A 24,824-nucleotide genomic window follows, 5' to 3' on the forward strand; every position below is an offset into this window, starting at 1 on the left:
CCCCTCTCAGATCAGGTCAAAAGCTACAGCAAGGGCAGTAGTGAGGGAAACATTGCAATAGACAAAAAAGGTCATTTTATGCTTGATTAATAAACATTTCTGTATATTTAAACAATATGATCAAGCATCAGTGCAATTGTATGCATCAAAATATGCTGCAAAGCTGCACAAACACAAAACACCCTTCATAGAGTTAAATCGGACATCTTCATGTTTTGAAGGCCTTTTTGAAAAACTGTCAGACTGTTTGATATTGTTGTGGTATTTACACACAAAAGCTGATATTTCCACACCACCTGTAGGGACAGGTACAGGGCAGAGATGATGGGAGGGGGACCTCTTTGGGTCCTCAGTAGGGAGCGCCATGAGACCAACCTTTTCTGCCTCATTTGTTCTGATTGCGTATTCGCAGGCACCTCCTCTTTAGCTGCGGCTCCAGCTCGGGGCTCCCTGCCCCTGCCGCCAGGGGAGCGCTGATGCTGCAGGACACGATGGCCGTCTTGTCGCTGGGCTTTGGCAGGGGCTGGATGACACAGCCAGCCTTGGGCAGCAGCAGTGCATAGGCGTGGTCGTCATCATCGTCCAGATCCATAAGGTCGCCGTTGGCTTCCAGCGTGCCTTCCCCAGTGCCCCCCTGCACTGCCTCCTCACTTGGGCCCCTCTTACCTGGTTCCCACTCTGGCACCAAGCAGCTGTTCTCCTTCAGCGTCTCCCGCTCCAGCTCGCAGTTGGCCGGCTCGCCACCGCCTCCTCCTCCTCTCTGGCCAGGGTCAGACAGAGGTGTGGGTAGCGTGCTCCGGCTGGGGCCGTCTGTGGGTTGACTGCTGCCGTTTACTATGACATCACAGGGGGCAGGTGGGCTGCAGGGCTGAGTCCGTGGGGTGCCAGGGTGATTTGTGAGCTGGTTGGTGTAGGAGTTTTGATTTGGCTGGGGGGATGGTGATGTGGCCTGGCGACAAGGCAGGAAGCTTGGCTCCAGAGAGTCACTAATGGCCTCCCTGACCTCCTGGCTCATGTCCTCTAGGCTGCTGTCCCCCTTCCTCTGCCCAGAGGCATCCAGAGGGGATGGTCCAGAAGGTGGGGGGCGGGATGAGTCCCCTTCTGGTTCCACCTTCACCAGGACACTGGGCACCACCCGCTGGATGACCTGCTGCAACCGCGACCGCCGGCCCAGAGTCAGGTCGATCACGCCCTCGGGGAGGGAGGCCGCGGTGGAGGCACTCCCCGGACTCTCAGTCTTCACAGTCAGGTCCACTATGTCAGTCCTACTCCTCTCAGAGCCAAAGCGGGCCAGAGCGTAGCCAGAGAAGCCCGGGGAGTGCACCCCGGAACTGGAGGGCCCAAACTTGTGTTCCCCTCTGGAGGAACTAGGGGAGAAGGGCCTGGGGTCCTCCCCTGATGCACTGGGAATGGGGTCGTTGTTGTTGCTGGGTTTGTCCTTGGAGGTCTTAGGGTTGAAGGGGAAGGGTATGGGGATAGGGATGGGCACCGGCAGGGGCACGATGACAGGGTAAGGGACCAGCAGGGTTGGCGGGGGCACCAGGGGGGCGAGGGAAGGCATACCAAAGTTCATCATGGGTGGCATAAGCATGGGCCCGTTTGGCATCATGTTGGAGGGGAAGGGAAAACCGGGTATATGTAGGCCTGGATGGGGTGGCATCATTCCTGGGGGGTTCCCTCCCAGGTTGGGGTTGTTGGAGGGGTGGTGGTGGGGTGAGAACTGTGTCCTGTGCATAGGGCTGGATGGGGGACCCAGGGTTCTGGGCGGTGGTGGTGGTGGTCCGATGCCAGGGATCATGGGGTTGGAAAGGGGGCTGTTGGGGCCTGGGGCGTGGGGAGGTGGGCGGAGGAAAGGCGGACGCATCTGCTGCATCATCTGGTGCTCCATGAAGAAGGGCAGGGGCACGGGCCCCTGGGGTGTCATCACCATGGGGGGGCTACCCAAGGGGACTCCCATGGGAGGGTGCAGAGAGGGGTGTGTGGGAGGGGGTAAGGTGGGGCTCTCGTGGGGTCTGGGCGTGGGGTTTTTGGCTAACGAGGAGGAAGGGGAGCAGACAGTGCCTGTCTCAGAGGGAGAGGCAGCGGTGGAGCTGGAGGGGACTGGCACAGAGGGGTTTCCCCCAGGGGAAGGCGCTTTGCGGCGTAAGTCACCCAAGGGCGTGCCCCAGGACTCGGGGGTGAGGAGCTGCGCCCCGGTGCTGCTCTCCGACTTGCCCTCCACAGGGCCGTGTCCTGGGTTACACAGGCCCCCTGGCAGCGCCGCCTGAGTCTCTTTGTAAAATATGTCCATCTTGTACTGGTTCAGGCATTTGGCACTGCAGAACTGCAGCCTCCGTTCACCAGCACCAAAGTCCAGGTACTCCTTGGTGTGGCGGATGTGTTTGCACCAGTCACACACCTGTAACACAAGACAAAATACATCATCAGGTACAATGCATTACAAACACCACACATAAGCAGTTAAAAAGTCAGCAACATTGCCCTTTTGCCATGTGGCTATTCAAACAACTTTGGTAACCAGAATGTAATCTCTCAGCCTCACACAATATCTGCAGATTAGGTACATGAAACACTGGATTGTAATTAAATTAACTGGTCAAATTCTGTTTTGTTACACCAAGTAAATAAAAGTCAATCTGCATGGCATTTTTGTATCCTTGTTAGGGAAACCCATCTGTATTTTTGTGCTTCTATTGAATAATGACACATGTATAGTCTATATATAGTGAGTGAGACAGAGAGATTGTCATACTAACTTCACACTGCTATGACCCTTGAGGTACAGGTAATGTACAACACATGGTAACATCTTGATAAATGCTTACAACTTGAGGAAAAAGTAAGTTTCAACCGGCTTTAAACGTGAGTGCAAATCTGGATGGGCGTACTTAAAGCTTTTTAATGAAATTCACATTTACACCTGCCATGGGGTTTTCACCTCTTAAACTTCCTTCATAAGGAGGAACCACTCAGATAAACATTAAGCCACCGAGCCGTGTGTGACAGTGGCCACAGGCACAGCCGCAGGACATAACATCCTCAAGTAAAAGCTTTTCCCTGTAAGGCATGATCATGAGAGGGGGTAGGTGAATGTGGTGGGTGGGTGAGATGGACAGACGGAGACAGGTGAACAAGCTGCCAGTAGAGGGCACGGAAGTGAGAGTGACAGCTGGGTGGAGTTTGACATGTTCTGGTGAAAAATGGCTGTTGAGCACCACCTAGGTGGGTGCTATGATGCATCGCTATTCACTACTGATGTGCAACTTTAATATGATTTTTGGGGATATTTTTATTGCATAAAAAGACTGATTCATTAATTGACTGCATTAAAATGGAATTGACTGCATTAAAGTGGAATTGACTGCGCTTAAATGGAATGGGATTATCTAACCCTACCCTGGGGGCATTACACACATTGGGCAGGGCAGGGGAGCAGCCTGGCACAGCTTGTCAACACTCTGTGGGATGCCAGGCCCTTGTGATTCCAGGATCTTTTTCACTTGCTACAAAAGTTTCCAAAATGTTCACTGTGCATGTTCAATCATCATGTGGCCGTTCGTTTCCAAACGGTTAGTTTCATTAGTGTACCTGAGATAATGAACATGACCCTGGTGAGTGGATGACAATGGGTGGGCCAGGGAGATGGGGCACAGCCCGGCACACAACTCACTCTGCCAGCTCAGAGGGACGTGACAGCGACTCACTGAAGATAATTAAAGCATTAATCAGCTGTCAGACCCCTCAACGACGTCCATCCATCACACACACCATAATCCCCCTTGTTGAATGCTAATAAATTATGGGATGCTACTGGAAGATGATTAGGTTCGGCTCACAGACATACATGTACTGTATGATCCTACGCATTTGATTTTTCAGCGCTCACATATATGCCTGCCACACTTGAGTCAAAAGTAGATTCGAACAAGCACGCAGACACACACACGTCATGACAACTGGAATGGTCATGGATCCCTCATAATTCTGCATGAAGAGTAACATGCCACTCTTGTGTCATCCTCCTCTGAACCCTGGCCTGATTCATTGATTTGTCACTCTAATACTTTAAGATCTTCCATAAAGTACTTAGATCTCAGTTGATAGGTCACCCTGATTCATTCACTCTTCTTTTATCTCTCTTTTCCATCCCTTCCCCGTCTCTCAATTTACAGGTCACTCATGTCAAAGAGATGGACAAATCAGTCAATGACAATCTTGTCCATAATGGGATTTTAATGTTAAACAGAGCTCTCCTCCATCACTAGATGTCAGTCAAATGGCCACTGTTGGAAAGGCTGTCATAATGTAGACATGACCATCAGAGACCATTTCTGTAGTGCTCTGTACTGTTGTAGTGGCGCAGCATTACAGGACCAAAGACTAGTGTTCCATATATTGTCAGCCTGGTTTCATAGACTAGACGTAACAAAAATCCGGGACACTCAGATTAGTATGATATGTTACGTTTGGTATGGGTACATAAGACAGAAAGTTACTTAAGGTTGCGTGTTTGAATCTCATCACGGACAACTTTAGCATTTTAGCTAATTAGAAACTTTGCAACTACTTACTTTTTTTCTCTCTAATTTGCAACTACTTAGCATGTTAGCTAACCCTTCCCTAACCTTAACCCTATAACCTAAATCCCAACCCTAACCCTAACTTTAACCCCTAGCCTAGCTAACGTTAGCCACCTAGCTAAGGTTAGCATTAGCCACCTAGCTAACGTTAGCCACAACAAATTGGAAATCGTAACATATCATACGTATTGCAAATTCAAAAGATATTATACAAATTGTAATTTGTAACATATCACATGAATTGTAATTCGTAATATATACGAATTGTAATTCGTAATATATCATACGAAATGGATGATGGATATCCACAAATTAATGTTACGTCTACCCCTGAGTCCAGGTTGATACTGTAGCTTGGTACTCTTACATGTGAGTGATCAATAGTCAGCCCTTTAGCCTTGATATCAGTAGTCTTCTTTTAAACTGTCCATTTGGAACGCAATGAGCCATAACTAAAAAAGTTTGAAAAGTGCTCTGAGAGTTGGGTTCAATGATGGTAAACCTGGATATTTTAAATTATAAATGTGTTTACATTTTCTTGGGCTAAAAAAGAAGACAGATGGAGAGCAATTAACGACTTTCTGCACTGTGAGTGAAATGACTTTCTGCACTGTGAGTGAAATTTCACTGTGCATTACCCTAATGAGATATTTTTTTTCTCTCTCTCTACTCACTTCCTCTCCTGCACAAAGATGTTTGCAGTTTAATGTAATTATGGTCATTTATTTCAACCACGGCCATCGCTCTGGCTCAGTTTAACCATTTGCTTTGCTGTAGGTAATGACCTAGCTACCTATCAACAGCACACGGACATCATGGGGCCATTCATTTTGTTCTTGAAAAATTATTATTGAACGGACCTGTTACACGATTTCAATCTTGTTTCTAGCGCTACTTGTCTCGAATTTACGGTTCATAATAATATGGTGTAATTAATTAGAGTAATTAATAGATAATTATTATGTAGTTACCACTTTGCCATGGCATTGTTTTAAGTACTTGTAATCTTGTAATACTGATTTATAGTTTGTCTAGTGAATTTAGTTTAGAAAACCTGTTCATCTCACTAACCGTCTGGTTAAACACTTATCAAACTGATCAGCAAGGGAACAGATTGTGATACTGTGTGTGATAGTATCCATTTGAGGAACAATATCTGATGGGGGGGGGGGGGGAGTATTATTCGGGACAGTATATTATGGGGACCAGTATCTGCTGGGGGAACAATATCTGGATCATGATGATCTTATGAAGCCTGCAAAACAAAGTGGGTATATTCCATCAAAAATCATTTAAATGCATTAATTGAACCAGACACGATTCAAATAGAAAATGGCCAATGTTGTCGAGTTAAACGTCACATGTGAATCGTATGTCCAATTCTATTACTGGATTGAAATGTATTGAAATGTCACCAAGCCCAAAATGGTCAAGATAAAATTGGCAGAAAATTCCGCATTATGGATCTATGAAGAGAGAACACAACATCTGAATCTAACACAATGCAGAATGAAAATGAGAAAATAAAACAATTTGAATGAAAAAAGTATGTGATTCACTTTAAATCAACGTAAAAATAATAATATATATAACTAAAGGCTAACAGCACATTCTCTAAAAACAAACATCTTTACATTATTCAACACATCAAACAGTCATGAATATCAAAATATGTCATTACATTTCTAGCCATCAAAAACTTAAACTCTGTCTTTGTTAAACGTTTTAGTCCTTACAAGCACATCGCTGTTTGTCTTGAAGACAAGCCTGGGCGTATCCTTAGAATAGCTGTGCTGGGGTAATTTCTCACCACGGCCGTCTTCGTCTCTCGCCTGAGGGGAGAAACAACGGCCTCTTTTTACGAACGGACAAAATAAACAGGTGGACAGAAAAGAAGAAGGGAAAACAACAACAAACTTATGAATGGAAAGACACTGACAAAATGGTGAGCATGCATTGGGTTGTGGAATCATATGCAGGTTCTCATCATCATAAAAGAAAGCCATGTGGAAAGTGTGTGTGTGTAGTAACTATAGTTAATTGTTCACATTGACAGCTGAAGAGCCTAGATGTTATATTGGCTTTATCATTATGAACTGTGAAAGAGGGAATTCTATGCGATTGCACATTAATCTAAACACTGTTATCCGGGGAGTAAACGCTGCATTAATCATATTTAAAGACTTCCAAGGAAAAACAACTGTTTAACAATATCACAAGCAATGTCCCAGAAATAAAGATTAAAGGAAAGAGGATATGGGATTTAAAAATCCACCAGCACCACTGAGTTGATGGGATGCTCTCTCTTTTTACTTTGGCACTAGACACTGTGCAGTCAAATCGATAAGCATTGAAATGTACACACACACACACACACACACACACACAGATGTGTCATTGTGTCATTATCCAGTCTCCATTTTGTGCTGTGACCCTCTGGCCCTGTGCCAATTCATTTACATATAGTGCTAATGAGGTGCTGGCACAGTGAACAAGGCATGAGGGGCACACACACAGACACACACACAGAGAGAGAGAGGGAGAGAGAGCGCGAAGGAGAGAGAGAGATCAACCAGCACCAGACACAGTGTTGGGTGAAAGTACAGTCATACAATGGGGACACCACGTCCTTTACTGGGAATCAGGCACAACAGTGTTGTATGACGAGACTGAGAGTATAAAGGAAAACTAACTGGTGATAAACCCAGACATGGGCTACGAAAGTGCCTACCCGCCATGGGTAAAACATTTGTCCATCCAGAGAAGTCAAGCTGCCTTTTGAAACAACTTTCCTTCCAAAAAATCATAGAATCATTGCATTTGCCATCATTTCTAATCATTGGTTGCTGTTGCAGTGATTTTGGGTGACGATGTCCCACTCTCCACTTTTTGGATGGAAAGCTGTTTCAAAAGTTACTCTTCCTTTTGGCTATTAGATATTTACTTTACGCAAATATTACCACACCTTATTCCCCTGGAAAATTCAGTAACACTTGTTAACACAGAAGAGATGTAATGTAAAGAGATGTGATGTCTTATTGTTGGCAACACCATGGCAACTAAATACAGTTGCAGTCGGGCTAAAGTGTCTGGTGCAAACATGGCATCACAGTTCTACACCACCGGTATCTGTGCCCATTGGTGACTAAAATGCCCAGAGGCATTGGCACACCAGCTGTCGCTGTGCAAGCCTCCATCTGGGCATCTGTGCCTGCCCAGGTGTGTGTGCGTTTCACCTGCCAAGAGGTGTGTTTCCCAAAAGGTATGCCCTCACAAATATATACACACACATACCCGTGGTCCCGTGTAGCTCAGTTGGTAGAGCATGACGCTTGCAATGCCAGGGTTGTGGGTTCGATTCCCACAGGGGGCCAGTATGAAAAAAATAATAATAATAAAATAAAAAAAATGTATGCACTCACTGTAAGTCGCTTTGGATAAGAGCGTCTGCTAAATGACTCAAATGTAAATACCCACAACAACAAGAAACAGACAATCATAGAGACGTCCCATCACACACTCACACATAATCAAACACATCTAGCACAAATTCACAACTTTCCACCCACCTGGGACAACACACATCTTTGGGACAACCCCCTCCTTCTGTCCTCTCATTAGATTACCCAGCTAACAGGAAATGTTCCTTGAACATTCTCTTCTTGTTCCCGTTTGGTTGTGGGATAACAAGCTTTTTTATACTAGTCAAGTAACTTATGTACTGTACTGCTGTTGTAAAAGTGATCTTCATGTCATATTACAATGTTCTAGGATGTCAGTGTTTATTTATCTGGCTAACAGCTAAATAATGAAAACATTTATTCTGTCGGTAGGTGCGCTGATTGGTCCATCCAAACCTCTATGTTGTGATTTCTAATGATCATCAACCTTAAAAAAATATATATTTTTAAATCCAGAAGCTATCTAGCTGGGATAGTTAGACTTTCAGAGGACGAGAGAGCATGATATGACCATATCTGTGTAGTGCAAGTTCAAGCTCCAGTTTCTTCCCGCAAACTCCTCTCTAAGTTTCCTCCTTTCCCTTTTTTGGTATTAATCGCTGTCAGCTATGAAATAATCACCTACCTCACTATGCTCTCCTGCTGCGACATGGGGGCCTATAGGTTCCCTTGCCAGGACTGAATCACAATGTGGACTGGTAATACACTTAATCAAACACACACACACACACAAACATCTTAATCAGTGTGTCTTCCTAAAGTAAATGCCAGAGCAGTGCAGGCAACCGCCAGCCTGTGTATAAAGATTTGTGTCTGTTTGAGGTGATGTGACAATACTGGGGTGACGTAAAGAAGCACTTGCCTGGAGGGACCTCGGAGACAAAGACAGAGATGGAATTTTACAGGTCTCTAGAGGTGTATGGAAAGATTCCTGAGCCATGAAAAAAAAGAGGCGTATTGCACAGAAATGGGCTGTAAAATACAAGCTAGGGTCTCTTCACTTGGACTTTACCCTCTCTAGTGCTTTTACATGATGTGATGGGAGGGCTGAGCGAGAGTGTGTGTGTGTGTGTCTGTCTATCTTGAATGTCTATGTGAAATAAACCAGACTAGTCATTAGATGAGCTCAAAACTGGATCAAAACTCATCTTCCCCCAACCACCCCATCATATGTCTGAATGTTGGTATTATTCCTGGTGCACTGGATGGATGGTGTTGTGCAGTGGCAATGGAAGAAACTGAATCCTACCCACCCGCGCTCGCCATAAGAGGAGATTGGGTTACGCGGACGAGGCAGCTGTAGATATTTAGCGAAACACGATGCGTCTCCACTGCCCACCCCATGCCACCTTACTCACTATGTCCTTGCTCCCCTTTCAGACACAAACAGACATGATACATTTTCAGCCATGCCATTTTTTTTGTTGGAAAAACTGGAGGGTTTGGAGTTGTGGCCAATCTTGTGGGTGCATGAAAAAATAAACATGTGGATATCACTTACACAAATGGCCTGCATGAATGTAAGAGTGTGAGACATAATATAGAATCTGCGCCACCTCAGCAGACAAGGCCTTTCTGTGCTCTAGCCATGTCTGTTTTCCTAATGTGGGAATTCTGTCCCTGGATAGCTCTTCACTTTGGTCCTTACTCACTGAAATGCAATATCTCTTCAGTTGTGGTTTTATTTATATATCTACATACAGCACTCATAGAAGTGTCAAATAAACTTAGATTTTAGTGTGAACTTTCACTTTACAACTAGCAATACTTAAACCTAGGAGAAACGACAGCAGGTACAAGGCAACTCATGCTATGAAAATAGATAGTGTGAACAGAAAAAAACTGGATTCACGTACAGCATCTTAAATTATCAGACATATGTATACTTCCATTTCAACAGCCGGTAGCATACAGCGCTATGCTAAGTGATTATGTTTGGATGAAAAAAGGGAAAGGAATAAAGACATGAATAAAAACATATCATACTTACACTGTAATTCCTTACATATCCAAGCTTAGGTATAAGAAAGAAAGCAGAATGTTTAACTTCAGAAATCAGGACAAATTAAAACACTATTTAACTTAATGGACTGTCTGTCTTTGGAAAGATAATATATACTGATAATTGGAACCAATGCATGTTTGAAAGTCAACTGATCTGCATAGGGTATGAGGGTTTAAATGACTGAAACCGTGTTTCTGCATGTTCAATGATGAAACCACAAGCTAAGGATTGATATTGGCTTCGTGTTAATCTACTACAATGGGTACTCAGAAGCGAAAGGCCAAAACTCAGGAGCGAAATATCCAAAGTACCTATGCTTTTGGGCTCCTCACCCAGCCATCTAGTGGAGATACTGTACAAAGCTGAAAGCTGGTCACTACAATTCCTAAGGATTGACAAGTGTCCTACGGCATCTTAATCTGAGAAATCAGGAAGAGTGGATGTAGGGAGGAAATGATGTCAGTACATGTATGTATCACATGGTCTTGTGTGCACTTGCATATTTGGTTTATTAATGTGATAGGAGTGTTAAGAAGGAGTTTACCTTGTTTCTCTTGAAGTAGGCTCTGCGGCAGGCGGCAAAGCACTTCTCACTGCAAAAGCTCTTCAGCTCAGTGCCCATGTTGAGGGAATAGCGTTTGACGCCAACCTTCTGACACCACGCGCACATGATCTGGACGTTAGACACATCCTCGTCTGGGAGACCACAAACACAAAACGGACACAATGTGAGGATAACGGGATAACAATCCAGCCAAACTCCCACCCCCTCCCACCCTAAACAATCTGACAGCCACCTGTCAAGTCTCATCGTGTGAATGATCCCACCAACAATGCATCCTGACAGTATTCCCCTTCCAGGCAAAAGAGGACAGTGCTTCCCACCCCAAGGGTTTTTTGCTGCAGTCATGAAGGCAGTTCGAGACATTCTAACCAGACAGAGATGCCCTAAGGAATCTCTGTGGACAAAAATTGGTTGGAAATTTTAAAACTCTTCAGCTGAAGTCTACCTAATTAAATTGCAGAGGGCTTCATTGGAGATTCATTAGAACATGGAAACTAAACACCCTCCATGACATCAAATGGGTCTCTCATCTTAAACAATGGTTGCTGGGTAATTGACATTGGTTTTTTAGCCCCTCAGTGTTGTACTATGTGGAGAGACTTCTTCCTGTGAGACTCACAATTATCACATTATGACTAAGTGTGTGCAAAGGTGAAAATGTTTTTGCCCATTAGTCTTTCACCTCCGCTCACTCCCTTATCACACCGTGGTGGGTACTGGGAAGGTTTTTTTTCCCCTCTTGTTAAGCTTAATGGATCTATAGTGCAAATCTGTTTTAAAGGAAATACATTTTCAATTAAGGGGAATAACTCCCGGGAGGCCCAACAATAGCACCGTGGCCACAGCATGCATATTTTATGCTCCTTTATGCTCCTGCTGCATGGCCCATATTGAGAGCTCTCTGTAGAGGCAGGTGTGATAGATAGAAGAGCTCCAGTGAAAAATATTGATTTCTTCTTTCTACAAAATATTCCTGGGGAAGTTCCCCCTCTACATACCTCAATTATTGTATCGTTTTAGAAAATCTATGTTCAAAAGTCCCATGGTAACCTGGCAGTAATGAAATAAAATATTTGGCAACAACAAACAAGTTGAAGTGTGGCAGGTAGCCTAGCGGTTAAGAGCGTTGGGCCAGTAACCGAAAGGTCACTAGTTCGACTTCCAGAGATGACTAGGTGAAAAACTGTCTGTGCCCTTGAGTAAGGCACTTAACCCTAATTGCTCCAGTAATTCACTCTGGATAAGAGCGTCTGAAAAGGTCACTTGAGGTGGTATGTTTTGCGTTCAGATATTTCTAGCCTTTTTCTCGGCTCTCGTTATGCGTTTCCTTAAACAACTCACATCTGCTCGGAGAGAGCCTTGTACTGTAATTATGCAGCGCCCATATTAAATACCTCTATCATCCAGTGTACCTGCACCTCAAAAGCCCCTCTGTTGCTCTTGCAGGGCATATGAATAATTCAAAAGGGGTACAAGTTGGATGGGCGGTGGGAGGGGGAGTGGGGGAGGTTGGTGTTGAGCTGTGAGAGAGGGACCATACCATCTGTTTTTCCCCCTGTGCTGTGTGAGGTTGTGTGAGGCTGTGAGGATGCCTCTAGGGTGATGCCATGGCACTCTCCTCTGATGAGCCTCTGGAGTATAACGCAACACTTGTGGTTCAATGAAGCCCTCTGTCCATATACAGTTGAAGTCGGAAGTTTACATACACTTAGGTTGGAGTCATTAAAACTCGTTTTTCAACCACTACACACATTTCTTGTTAACAAACTATAGTTTGGCAAGTCGGTTAGGACATCTACTTTGTGCATGACATAAGTCATTTTTCCAACAATTGTTTACAGACAGATTATTTCACTTATAATTCACTGTATCACAATTCCAGTGGGTCAGAAGTTTACATACACTAAGTTGACTGTGCCTTTAAACAGCTTGGAAAATTCCAGAAAATGATGTAATGGCTTTAGAAGCTTCTGATAGGCTAATTGACATAATTTGAGTCAATTGGAGGTGTACCTGTGGATGTATTTCAAGACCTACCTTCAAACTCAGTGCCTCTTTGCTTAACATTATGGGAAAATCAAAATAAATCAGCCAAGACCTCAGAAAGAAAATTGTATACCTCCACAAGTCTGGTTCATCCTTGGGAGCAATTTCCAAACGCCTGAAGGTACCACATTCATCTGTACAAACAATAGTACGCAAGTATAAACACCATGGGACCACGCAGCCGTCATACCGCTCAGGAAGGAGACGCGTTCTGTCTCCTAGAGATGAATGTACTTTGGTGCGAAAAGTGCAAATCAATCCCAGAACAACAGCAAAGGACCTTGTGAAGATGCTGGAGGAAACAGGTACAAAAGTATCTATATCCACAGTAAAACGAGTCCTATATCGAAATAACCTGAAAGGCCGCTCAGCAAGGAAGAAGCCACTGCTCCAAAACCGGCATAAAAAAGACAGACTACGGTTTGCAACTGCACATGGGGACAAAGATCGTACTTTTTGGAGAAATGTCCTCTGGTCTGATGAAACAAAAATAGAACTGTTTGGCCATAATGACCATTGTTATGTTGGGAGGAAAAAGGGGGTTGCTTGCAAGCCGAAGAACACCATCCCAACCATGAAGCACGGGGGTGGCAGCATCATGCTGTTGGGGTGCTTTGCTGCAGGAGGGACTGGTGCACTTCACAAAATAGATGGCATCATGAGGAAGGAAAATTATGTGGATATATTGAAGCAACATCTCAAGACATCAGTCAGGGGTCTTCCAAATGGACAATGACACCAAGCATACTTCCAAAGTTGTGGCAAAATGGCTTAAGGACAACAAAGTCAAGGTATTGGAGTGGCCATCACAAAGCCCTGACCTCAATCCTATAGAAAATGTGTTGGCAGAACTGAAATAGCGTGTGCGAGCAAGGAGTGCTACAAACCTGACTCAGTTACACCAGCTCTGTCAGGAGGAATGGGCCAAAATTCACCCAACTTATTGTTGGAAGCTTGTGGGAGGCTACCCGAAACGTTTGACCCAAGTTAAACAATTTAAAGGCAATGCTACCAAATACTAATTGAGTGTATGTAAACTTCTGACCCACTGGGAATGTGATGAAATAAATAAAAGCTGAAATAAATCACTCTCTACTATTATTCTGACATTTCACATTCTTAAAATAAAGTGGTGATCCTAACTGACCTAAGACAGGGAATTTTTACTAGGATTAAATGTCAGGAATTGTGAAAAACTGAGTTTAAATGTATTTGGCTAAGGTGTATGTAAACTTCAGACTTCAACTGTACATTTCCACTGAGAGTTGACCAGGTGATACTGACACTTAAACAGTTGTAGGAGGAGAACCGGGGTGTGTGTGTATGTATTTACGGACCATTGTTCCTCATTTATCAAGCGATTGTAAAACTGACCGTGGATTTAAGCACTGAAATGGCAGTGATTCATTAGATTCGTATACCAATGTTTTGTAAATTTCGTATTAGATTGTAGGATACATTCCGATAGTCCTTAAAGTGCAAGCTTAAACACATACAGTATGTTTATGTTGTTTTTAGGTGTGTGTGAGGTGTTTTACCTGCTGGTGGCTTGATCATGGGGGGTAGGATCAGTGGAACTATGATGGGAATGTTCCCATGCTCCCTGGTGCTGGGTGTGGAGGTGGAAGGGGTGGTGGAGGACTCTGTCACTCCGTTCCTCGATGTCGGTGTAGAGTGGGAGCTATTGGCTTGGTTTGGGGATACATCACTGTTCTCCCCCGATCCTCCTGGGAGTTTTGGCAGAGAGTTTTCTGAGGGAGACAAAAGTTGGTCTTTCTTGACTTACTGTATGTAAACCGATGGAAATGGACATCATTGATCAGTTCAGCAGTGCAGCTCTGAAAGATTTGCAGAATAGTTTTTGTTCCAAACTGTAAACATTGTTGTGGTGTGTACATGAATCCAAACAAATTTGCTTTTGACGCAAGATGGGTGTCCTTTTTGTTACCTTGGAAACCCGGTTAGCAGCTTTGATTTGATAAGGCCCTATGCTTGCTCAATACCTGACGTGAATTTCTCAAATTGTATCCAACATTATAATCAGGATTCACCATGTAGAGATTCCAGAGACACCTGTTTAATCACCAATAGAAAAGGAAAGTGCAGTTTCCTGCTGAAACACAACTACACCATAATGATTGGATGATGCAACTACAGCAGGTTTTGAACTGGATAGCCTGACTGAATTGCCTCATCAATCATGGTAAACTACTGCCAAGTTGCAGCAGTACTTTCCCCAGCCTCTGTCCCTGACCCTCCAGAGGGAGTTTTCAACTCAGCACAGACAGTAAATGTCACATTTTACATCACTTGTATTACCACTTGCAAAACCTTATTTTTTAGATTAAGAAGTATGCTCCTGTGCACAGAAAATAGCCTTTTCAATGAATCAACAACTGCAATGACCAGATAAATAAATATTTGTCTCCATGGTGATGCCCACCTTTCAGGACAGAGATGTGTTGTTGTGCCTCTCCATCTGGGTAGTTCCGTATGTCGATGTTGTCTCTCAGGTCTACCTTGTCATAGCCATACCAGCCCAGCAGCTCATTCATGGTGTTCTCCGCAAAACTCTGCAAGACAAGAGACACAATATTTGCCATTAGGATTAACAAGCATGAACCCAGTTTCACTATTACATCACAGTGTAATGAGGGGTGCAATGAGGGATAAAAGGGTTTGGTTGCATATGAACAAGGTTTCCCACCCCCGAAAACACACAATAAAGGAAATGCAGTATTATATGCTTGTTATATGAAATGGGAACGGGTTGCTCCAATTTCCTGAAACCATAACACAATAATGCTTACTATATTCCCAGTAGCAATTATTCACTGATGGCAGAATCCTAACTAGAGATATGTGCACACATACTGTATCAGGACAACTTGACAGTTGACTTATCCCAGACTGTGTGCTGGTAAATTGAGGCCTTGATCAAACTAATCTAATAGTTCTTTCATAGCTTTTTACAGTTGATTTCCAAAAGCAATCCAGATGAGTAGCATGTTACAGTCCACAAATAGTCTATAATGATCACAGCACAACAATTCCACATTGTCTACGTATCATACATTATACAAAATTCCCAACCCATCAAACCTTGACTGAGCACTACCACAGATTTATTTTCATTGCACTTCCACTGCAAATCTACACAGGCAGTAATATCCAATCAACCCCACCTCACATCCTTACATGTAAGGAGCACAATAGTGTTATTCTATCAAGACAGAACCCTCAGCCCCTCATACATTAAACCTGAAAATCTCAGACACTCTCATAGTAGCACCAGAACTGTATGTAGAGAGAGTTTGGTCATGTTGTAATGCTAACAGTTCAATTAGCTATCTAATTAGTGAATGTTAGGCTACCCAGGAAACATTAATATAGCTGCCATAGAATTATGTGATGTTATATAAATGACATAAATACAGCCTTTTGCCTTAAATTTCAATGGACAATCTCTCTCTCTCTCTCTCTCTCTCTCTCTCTCGATATATATATATATATGGCTCAGAGTAGCACTGTTATCTGGCACGGACAAAGGGGCTCACCATGGAGTAGGGCGGGTTGCCATGGAGATCACCCGCCTTGCCTGCCCATGGGTGGGCCCGCTCAGCCCGAACCTGATGAGACACGAGTCATTTCATTACATTCTGGCATTGAACTGTCAATCAAATAGTACTCAATCAAGCATTTAATTGTCAATTACAGGCTGCCCTGTCAATACCATTGGATCAGGGAAGTAATTTCATTACATGAAAGCGTAGTCAACATCAGTTATAACATCAGCTCGGAATCAAAAACTGCAGACGTGGAATCACAAGGCATGAAATACAAGTAACATTTAGCCAAAGAAAAAAGGCAATGTTTTAAAAATACAAGCACTGATAAACGTATATCTTACACCAAGAACAGACTGAGACAATACCAGGCTAGCTGCTTCACATGCCGATCATGTATATATTCATATCACATCTACTATATTGTTGTCAAATCAATAATCATTTTGGTTTTTTATGACATTTGTAATCTGTGCCCCAACCGATGAATTGCTTTTCAAAAGTTGCCTACACATCCATTGATATTACTGCAAGTCTTTAGCAGGAATGACCGGCCCCTTAAGTGAGGTTATTCATTACAATCAGTTGGTCCAACACATTCGTCCAGGGTGAGGTGAGTTACCCCAACATCAATTCGGAGTGCAGCTGCACGAGACCCGATGGTAATGCCTGTGGTAACTTTGAATATCCCTATGGGGCTAGTTAGGAACCATCCGTAAATTACACAATGTACATGGGACAATATGTTCAAATTCCAATAGCTCCAAATTTCTATGACTTAAAAACCTCAAACCAACTATAAATCATAGAAATTCATATACAAATCTTGAAAGCATTTAATGAGAAAACTAAAAGGTGTGCAACATGAAAATGTTGTCTCATTTACATTGTGTAATTTATTGACGGTTCCTAACTAGCCCCGAAGCTATTCAAAGTCAAACCAACTTTGCCACGGTCGCACACCAGCCAGCTGAAGCTAATTGTCTAAATAATTTGGCTAACTCTTCCCACCTGCGAACACACACAAGCGACAACCCATGTTTGAATCCAGTCATGGCCACTAGCATTTCTTAATGCAGGGTTTCCCAAACTCGATCCTGGGCCCCCACTGGGTGCATATTTCGGTTTTTGCCCTAGCACTACACAGCTGATTCAAATAACCAACTCCTCATCAAGCTTTGATTATTTGAATCAGCTGTGTAGTGCTAGGGCAAAAAACAAAATGTGCGCCCAGGGGTGGGGGCCCAGGACCGAGTTTACGAAACCCTGTCTTAATATACCAAATCTAAAATGAGGCAAAATCAGCCGCCCTTTAATTTTTTTTTGCCTTTCTGCCCCTCTAGAGCAGTTTAATAATCCAGTCACTAGGTGTCACTAAGGACGCTGTGAGGCATATCCACCACTTCGCTGAGACTTCTTAGTCACCACACTCACAACAACATAACATGAAAAGACACAATGTCTGAGTTTCATCACCATTCGATATCAATACTTATGGAGCTCAAAACATATAAACACATCAATAGTTAGTGAAAACAAAATCTAAGACATCATGACATCAAACACAAAAGGCCAACTGAAGTTTGCCTGAGACAGGTTCAATGAAAGAGTTTGTGGTCACTACTATTGTCTTGGTTCCGTTCTGCTGCGCTACTTCTTTCAACAACTTCTGAGGTTTTTGCATGTTACAGAAGAACATTGACTCTTGCTTGCCCATTGACTAAGTGCTTGTTTGACCCAGATGTGACTGGATCACATTACTCAAACTAAATGAAAGGGTATAATGCCAGCAACCGTCATCTGTCTGCCTCTCTCCATCATCAAGAACGTTTGCCCTCATCTTTGCTCCCTGTCCCCTCTGTCACCCTGCCACTTCCAGAAAGAGGGAGTGGTAAAGAGAGTGGAACCCAATCTGTATGGCAGGTCATGAAAGCAGCACACAGGCTTGATGAGATAGGAGGCAGTGCTATGGTGCTGTCTGGACGATGACTGTCAACTGTTCATTGCAAATGTGCAAACTCTCTGGACTGGACTAAACCTCCTCTAAAGCTATCCAATTCATCACGCTTGTCCTACAGTGTGTCCTTCAACCCTGGTCCTACAGGCTTTTGTTCCAGCCCAGGACTAACACACCTGATTCAACTAACCATCAACCTCTCAATCAGTTGAATCAACAGAGATCAAAAGTGATCAATGTAGAAACAGAAGTATGAACAAACTTTATTTATACGAAATGGTCACAAAATAACACCATTCAACCCCAATCACAGCTCTACAAAACACTGACTTGCTGCCAATGTTCAACTTTGGAACAGACAAAACTTTAGCTGTTTAGAATAATGATATTATTTTTATACAAAAGCTTGTTTCCTTCAGTTAGCAAGATGTGCTGGTAGGGGCGAGCAGCAGGAATCTGATACCTTGGACAGAAACCAGAGTAGGTCACAGTACACCATGATAAAAGTCTCATTGAGTAGGCCCTCCTTCAGACTCTCCTAGCCAAGACTCTCTCCCACTGCTCCGCTTTCATTTCCCCCTACCTTCCTTGATATTTGATCCTGTGCAGACGCTCAGGTTTCAGTTTTTACAGCTTAGGCAGCCTATTGCTGTATACATTCCTTTCTCCCCTGCTCTTACCCTGCACTATCCCCTATCCCACCAAGTATCTCCTTGATTACTTACTGTGGCTTATTTTACCATGGTGCACATTAAAGCGGCACAAGATGAAGGAAACACTGTCAGACTGTTTGAGGTATGATCTCTCACAAGGGCACATTGTGTGGTGTTTTTTGTCTTTCTTGCTTTTTCAAACAGACGAGAGAAGAGGGAGAAAACAAAGAAAGAAAAGTAGCAAAATGTTTAAAGTAGCAAACAGGCCTTCAGTTTATGGTTAAGGGAGAGAGTTATACTGTAGCATGTTTGGCAGAGAATGTTGAAGATAGTGGCTTTTGAGATAAATACTGCATCTTATTCTGAACGTGGAACTAGGGCTACTTTGTCATCTGTATCCGCTAGTCTTATTGGTCTTTGTTTAGCAGTAACAATTTTGTCACACTGTGACATACAGTGCCTTCAGAAAGTATTCACACCCGTTGACTTTTTCCACATGTTGTGTTAAAAGTCTGAAATTAAAATGGATTAAATTGAGATTTTGTGTCACTGGCCTTTACACAATACCCAATAATGTCAAAGTGGAATTATATATATTTTATTAATTAAAAATGAAAAGCTGAAATGTCTTGAATAAGTATTCAACCCTTTTGTTATGGCAAGCCTGAATAAGTTCAGGAGTAAAAATGTGCTTAACAAGTCACATAATAAGTTGCATGGAATCACTCTGTGTGCAATAATAGTGTTTAACATTATATGTGAATGACTACCTCATCTCTGTACCCCACACATACAATTACAGTATCTGTACGGTCCCTCAGTCGAGCAGTGAATTCCAAACACAGATTCACCCACAGAGACCAGGGAGGTTTTCCAATGCCTCGCAAAGAAGGGCACCTATTGGTAGATGGGTAAAAATGTAAAAAGCAGACATTGGATATCCCTTTGAGCATGGTGAAGTTATTCATTACACTTTGGATGGTGTATCAATACATCCAGTAACTACAAAGATACAGGCGTCTTTCCTAACTCAATTGCCAGAGAGGAAGGAAACATCTCAGGGATTTCACTATGAGGCCAATGTTGACTTTAAAACAGTTACAGAGTTTAATGGCTGTGATAGGAGAAAACTGAGGATGGATCAACAACATTGTAGTTACTCCACAATACTAACCTAAATGACAGAGTGAAAAGAAGAAATCCTGTACATAATAAAAATATTCCAAAACATGCATCCTGCTTGCAATAAGGCACTAAAGTAAAACTGCAAAAACAAATGGCAAAGAAATTAACTTTATGTCCTGAATACAAAGCGTTATGTTTAGGGCAAATACAACATAACACATCACTGAGTAACGCTTTTCATATTTTCAAGCTTGGTGGTGGCTGCATCATGCTATGGGTATGCTTGTCATCGGCAAGGGAGTTTTTAGGATAAAAATAAACGGAATAGAGCTAAGCACAGGCAAAATCCAAGAAGAAAACCTGGTTCAGTCTGCTTTCCAACAAACACTGGGAGACAAATTCACCTTTCAGCAGGACAATAACCTAAAACAGAAGGCCAAATATACACTGGAATTGCTTACCAAGATGACATTGAATGTTCCTGAGTGGCCTAGTTACAGTTTTGACTTAAATCAGCTTGAAAGTATATGGCAAGACTTGAAAATGGCTGTCTAACATTGATCAACAATCAACTTTTCAGAGCTTTAATACTTTTTTAAGAATGTGCAAATATTGTACAATCCAGGTGTGCAAAGCCCTTAGAGACTTACCCAGAGAAACTCACAGTTGTAATTGTTGCCAAAGGTGATTCTAACATGTATTGACTCTGGGGTGTAAATACTTATGTAAATGAAATATTTCTGTATTTCATTTTCAATAAATTAGCTAAAATTTATAAAATCAGATTTTCACTTTGTCATTATTGTACTGTGTGTAGATGGGTGAGAGAAACATATATATTGAATTATTTTGAATTCAGGCTGTAACACAACAAAATGTGGAATATGTCAAGGGGTATGAATACTTTCTGAAGGCACTGTAAATGGCATAAATAATAAAATCCATGAACACTTTCAGGGTCAGATTTGATTTAGTACCAGGTGCAAAGTGTAAACCTTGTTTTCCAAGATGGAATTACTGCATCTCAGACAACATAAAGTCAATTGTAATTGTTTCCCCATAAGAGTCTTGATGGTCAAGAACAGCTTGTTGACACTACAGCACATCCTATAGCTTCAAACTTGCTAGGAACGCTATTTGATCGGTCTCTAATTCTATTACCACTTCCTTGATAATCACATATCTGGAAAGGCTGACATAGAACTGGAATTCACAGCAGTAATTGAAAGATGTACATTGTACTTAATGTAGTAAAAAAAAAAAAAAAAAGAGTATGTCTGGGTGTATAGCAGCACCTGTGACTTTTGCTGTTGTCTGGCTGCCAACAGATCTGAATTGGAGCTGTTCTTCAATGTTGAAGGAGAATCAATTAATGGTATATTTGGTTATACAGGAGACATCCAGAATGCTCTCCATATGCTGATAATTATACTGTAGATGTTGCACCTTCCATGCCTTAAACTAAGCTCATTGATGAGGAGATGGAACAGAAGGATGTGGTAGCCTTGCTCTGAGTAGTATTTTTTTACAACTGCTGTCAGTCAGTCACTTCAGAGAATGGATATGACAATTGAGTCATTTTCCCAACAGTGCAGACAACTTTGTCTGTCTAACACACTATGAAATTCATTAAACACTTCGACAGCATTTCATAATTTGATTGATGGAGACAAAGAAACAAAAGCACATTCGCAGAATACCATTCTGTGCTAGTCAAAATAATTCCCATTTAGAATGCTTGTTGGTCCATAGCCTCCCACTGGGCACACAACGGTTGAATTGACGTTGTTTCCACGTAATTTCACGTTGATATGCCACTCAATTTGTAGAAATTAAAATGAACCAATAAATAAATATGGCATCTTAAATGCAATAGGGCTGAATGTAGCACGCATGAGACCAATATTCAAATCCAAATACTGTATTTAGCATGCCTCCACACAATTCACTGCAAGAGAAAAAGGGGTGTTTCTCTGAAACCCAGTACACACACCTCTTGGACGAGAAGAGACATGATTTACACCAAAACGTCTGTAGGCTTTCCTGAAAATCTTTGTTCATAATTCCTCTAAATAAATATATAAAAAATAAAAGAAATACTCTAACAATAGGCCCATATCTGACTTTGCTCTGGGATTTATTATGTACTGGCAATTATTTTTCTCAACCCAGGCATAGAATGTGTACAAACAATGAACCCTGAGACAAAGCAGCGATAGGTTCCCTGCATGCCATGCCCTCTTCACATCTTTCTTACTGCAAAATATTTGGATCAATACATGGCAAGCATAAGTGTACCATCGGGTAGGCTTATAATGTATGCAGAACAGTATATCGCACGATAAAGAATGTGCTCTTGTCCGGCGTCTGTAGACACACATCTGGAAGCACACCTCTAGCACTTCGGCTCGTCCACAGCTGGAAAGGACAGATATCGTTTGGCTTGAGTTCACGATGCAGTCTATAGACGATGTCTAGCGTTAATCATTTGCATTAAGTGTATTTCCTTTAATAGATACTGATAGTCTCCCAACGCTGTTTTATTTTAAATGCGTAGGCTACGCTAAGTGTTGTTTCTGCGGGAGTAGCGGTAGTAATAGTATAGTGGCACTGTTGACGCCTTGACTGACGCACTGGATTTTCCATTTACTCCAAAGGAACCATGTGGGCTAAGGAAAACCACACAAATTACAATAATGGGGTCCTAATTCTCCAGAATATGTTTTCCCATTCATTGACAAAAAGTAAATGTAGGCTACTGGTAGGCCTATGTGGAACAACAAAGACGGTGTAGCCTAGGCTGTATTATAACGCATGGCAAGACATTCTACCCTATCCATTTTTATTCAACATGCTGTGAACACTGGACTATGAATGGGTTCAATGAATTGCCAAAAATAAATATGACGTTGAACTTATTCGCTATTCGTCCAATAAATTTCATCAATGAATCAGGTCTGCTCTAAAATGTGAAAGAGGATGCGCGCTTTACGCATCCACAGATATCACGCGTTTTAATGAGTGCTCTGTTTCCATGCGTAATCACAGCCAAGTGGTCCAATATTGATCACTTACCTTCATTTCTTCGTTGATTTCCCTTTTCACGGGGTGAGCCGGTTTTCTGCTTCTTTTATTTTCGGGGGGTCTGCCCTCTTTTTCCATCTCTGCCATTTTTTATAATGGCTCTGTCAATATTTGCGGCAGGGGTAGACTGGATAAGTGCGAGGCGGGGCCGCTTTAAAGTTGCCCAACGGCTAATGTCAAGCTGGGGAACAGCCCGGGTGAAGTTGGTGATGCCGTTGAGGGCTTGCGTTGCCCTGTTAAGTCAGCCATCTTCTGCCCCTATTTTTCCACGGTCTGTGCGCAAGTTCGTGTGTGTGAGCTGCCTCTGAGTCAAATGAGAGGTTGAGTGAAAAAAAATCTAGACAGGGGGAGGAGCGTCCACTGTAACATAATATGACGCTGCTGATCAGAGGTGGGCTATTTCCTCTCGATTTTCCGTAACGTTTTCATTTTGGGCCCTCCTCACCTCACACATGCAATCTTACAACCTAGTCTGGTGGGCTCTCCCACTTCATGAAGGTATTTGTGCCCTATCCTGTCTGCCACTGCTGGACAGATGTTGCTTATCTGTAGCCATTACAGATTTACAATAGAAATTGTGCAAGCCTCTGACAGGTGGGCCCAGTCAAGTTCTTGACCTCTTTGGTGTGATAGAACCATGGAGTTTAGGTAGAACTCAGTTGCAACAAAGGCAAAGCCCTAACACACTTGCATGCTCACCATGATCTTTCTATGGTGAGATGAGGCAGATGCCGGCCTACTTAACATATTAGCTCCATGACATTCCACAGGTTGTATCTACTGTAAGGTGGCTTACTTTCCTCCTGGTAGGCTATAATTGCTTTTACTATCCTCAATGCAGATGAAGGAAAGGAGAGGCATCATCATTAATCCCCAAAAGGGGAGCTCCTTGTTCTAAAAGAAAATGTCCTTGAAATAATCTCCCTGTCTAGTCTCTGTTCCTAAGCAGATAGTGTAACTCAATGAGTGCATTGTCGCATGCACACATGCACACATAGAAAGACAGACAGACACACACATACACACACACACACACACACAGCCTGCAGTTCAATATTGTTCCATTGTAACATGTTACATGAATTGAAACATAATAATTATGTTTTTCCTGTAGAATAGTCAACACAAAACGTAATGTAGCACAGCTCCTTCCAATCTGCAATTGGTAGTTGTGTTATTACACAGGTAGGCCTATACGAGCAACTTGATATAAAGTGTATTCAACATGTTTAATGAAAGTAAACACATTTAATGAAATTATAGCTATCAGTCATATTTAACAGATGTATATTGTTTCCTAGATTCCATGCTCACTGGCTGCATTTACACAGGCAGCCCAATTCTGCTCTTTTTTTCAACAATTTTGTCTTTTGACCTATCAGATCAGCTCAATTGGGCAATAGATCAGAATTGGGCTGCCTGTGTAAATGCAGCCAAAGTTCTCTGAATAAGAGTGAATTTACAAATGTGCCCCATCGTGAAGAGCCCACGCTTATAGGGTTCTTAAATGTGGACTCAGCGATATGACGTAGATGTAGAAAGTAAACAGCATAGTGGGTCAATTTCTGCAACAACTAACAGCATTGAAGCGCGAAGCTCAACTTCTCCGCTGATTTGGTGCCCTGGCTACCATGCTGCAAACAGCATGAAGCGAACCCATGCACATGCGCAGATACTGTGTGTGACTGTGTGAGAGTCTTGCATCTCGCTCATCTCAATATCTGCAGTGCTGCTCGTGGCAACGTCATTTCGCTGAGTCTACCTTTAATTAGGCTAACTTTT

The 24,824-nt window shown here is 42.7% G+C and overlaps 1 protein-coding gene across 1 annotated transcript; it reads right to left on the minus strand.

Moving 5' to 3' along the window:
• Nucleotides 1–385: 385 nt before the first annotated feature.
• LOC311145748 (sine oculis-binding protein homolog A-like) lies at nucleotides 386–23,129 on the minus strand (the record flags this gene model as incomplete). Its single annotated transcript, XM_084182036.1, has 8 exons — nucleotides 386–2,398; nucleotides 6,317–6,412; nucleotides 10,032–10,055; nucleotides 10,591–10,742; nucleotides 14,196–14,408; nucleotides 15,101–15,230; nucleotides 16,215–16,286; nucleotides 23,034–23,129. The coding sequence occupies 8 exons, from the start codon at nucleotides 23,127–23,129 to the stop codon at nucleotides 386–388; spliced, it is 2,796 nt and encodes a 931-aa protein (XP_084038162.1).
• Between the last annotated feature and the right edge of the window lie 1,695 nt (nucleotides 23,130–24,824).

The sequence above is a fragment of the Coregonus lavaretus genome, assembly GCF_964263955.1.
Source record: "Coregonus lavaretus genome assembly, chromosome: 18".
Taxonomy (NCBI): Eukaryota; Metazoa; Chordata; class Actinopteri; order Salmoniformes; family Salmonidae; genus Coregonus; species Coregonus lavaretus.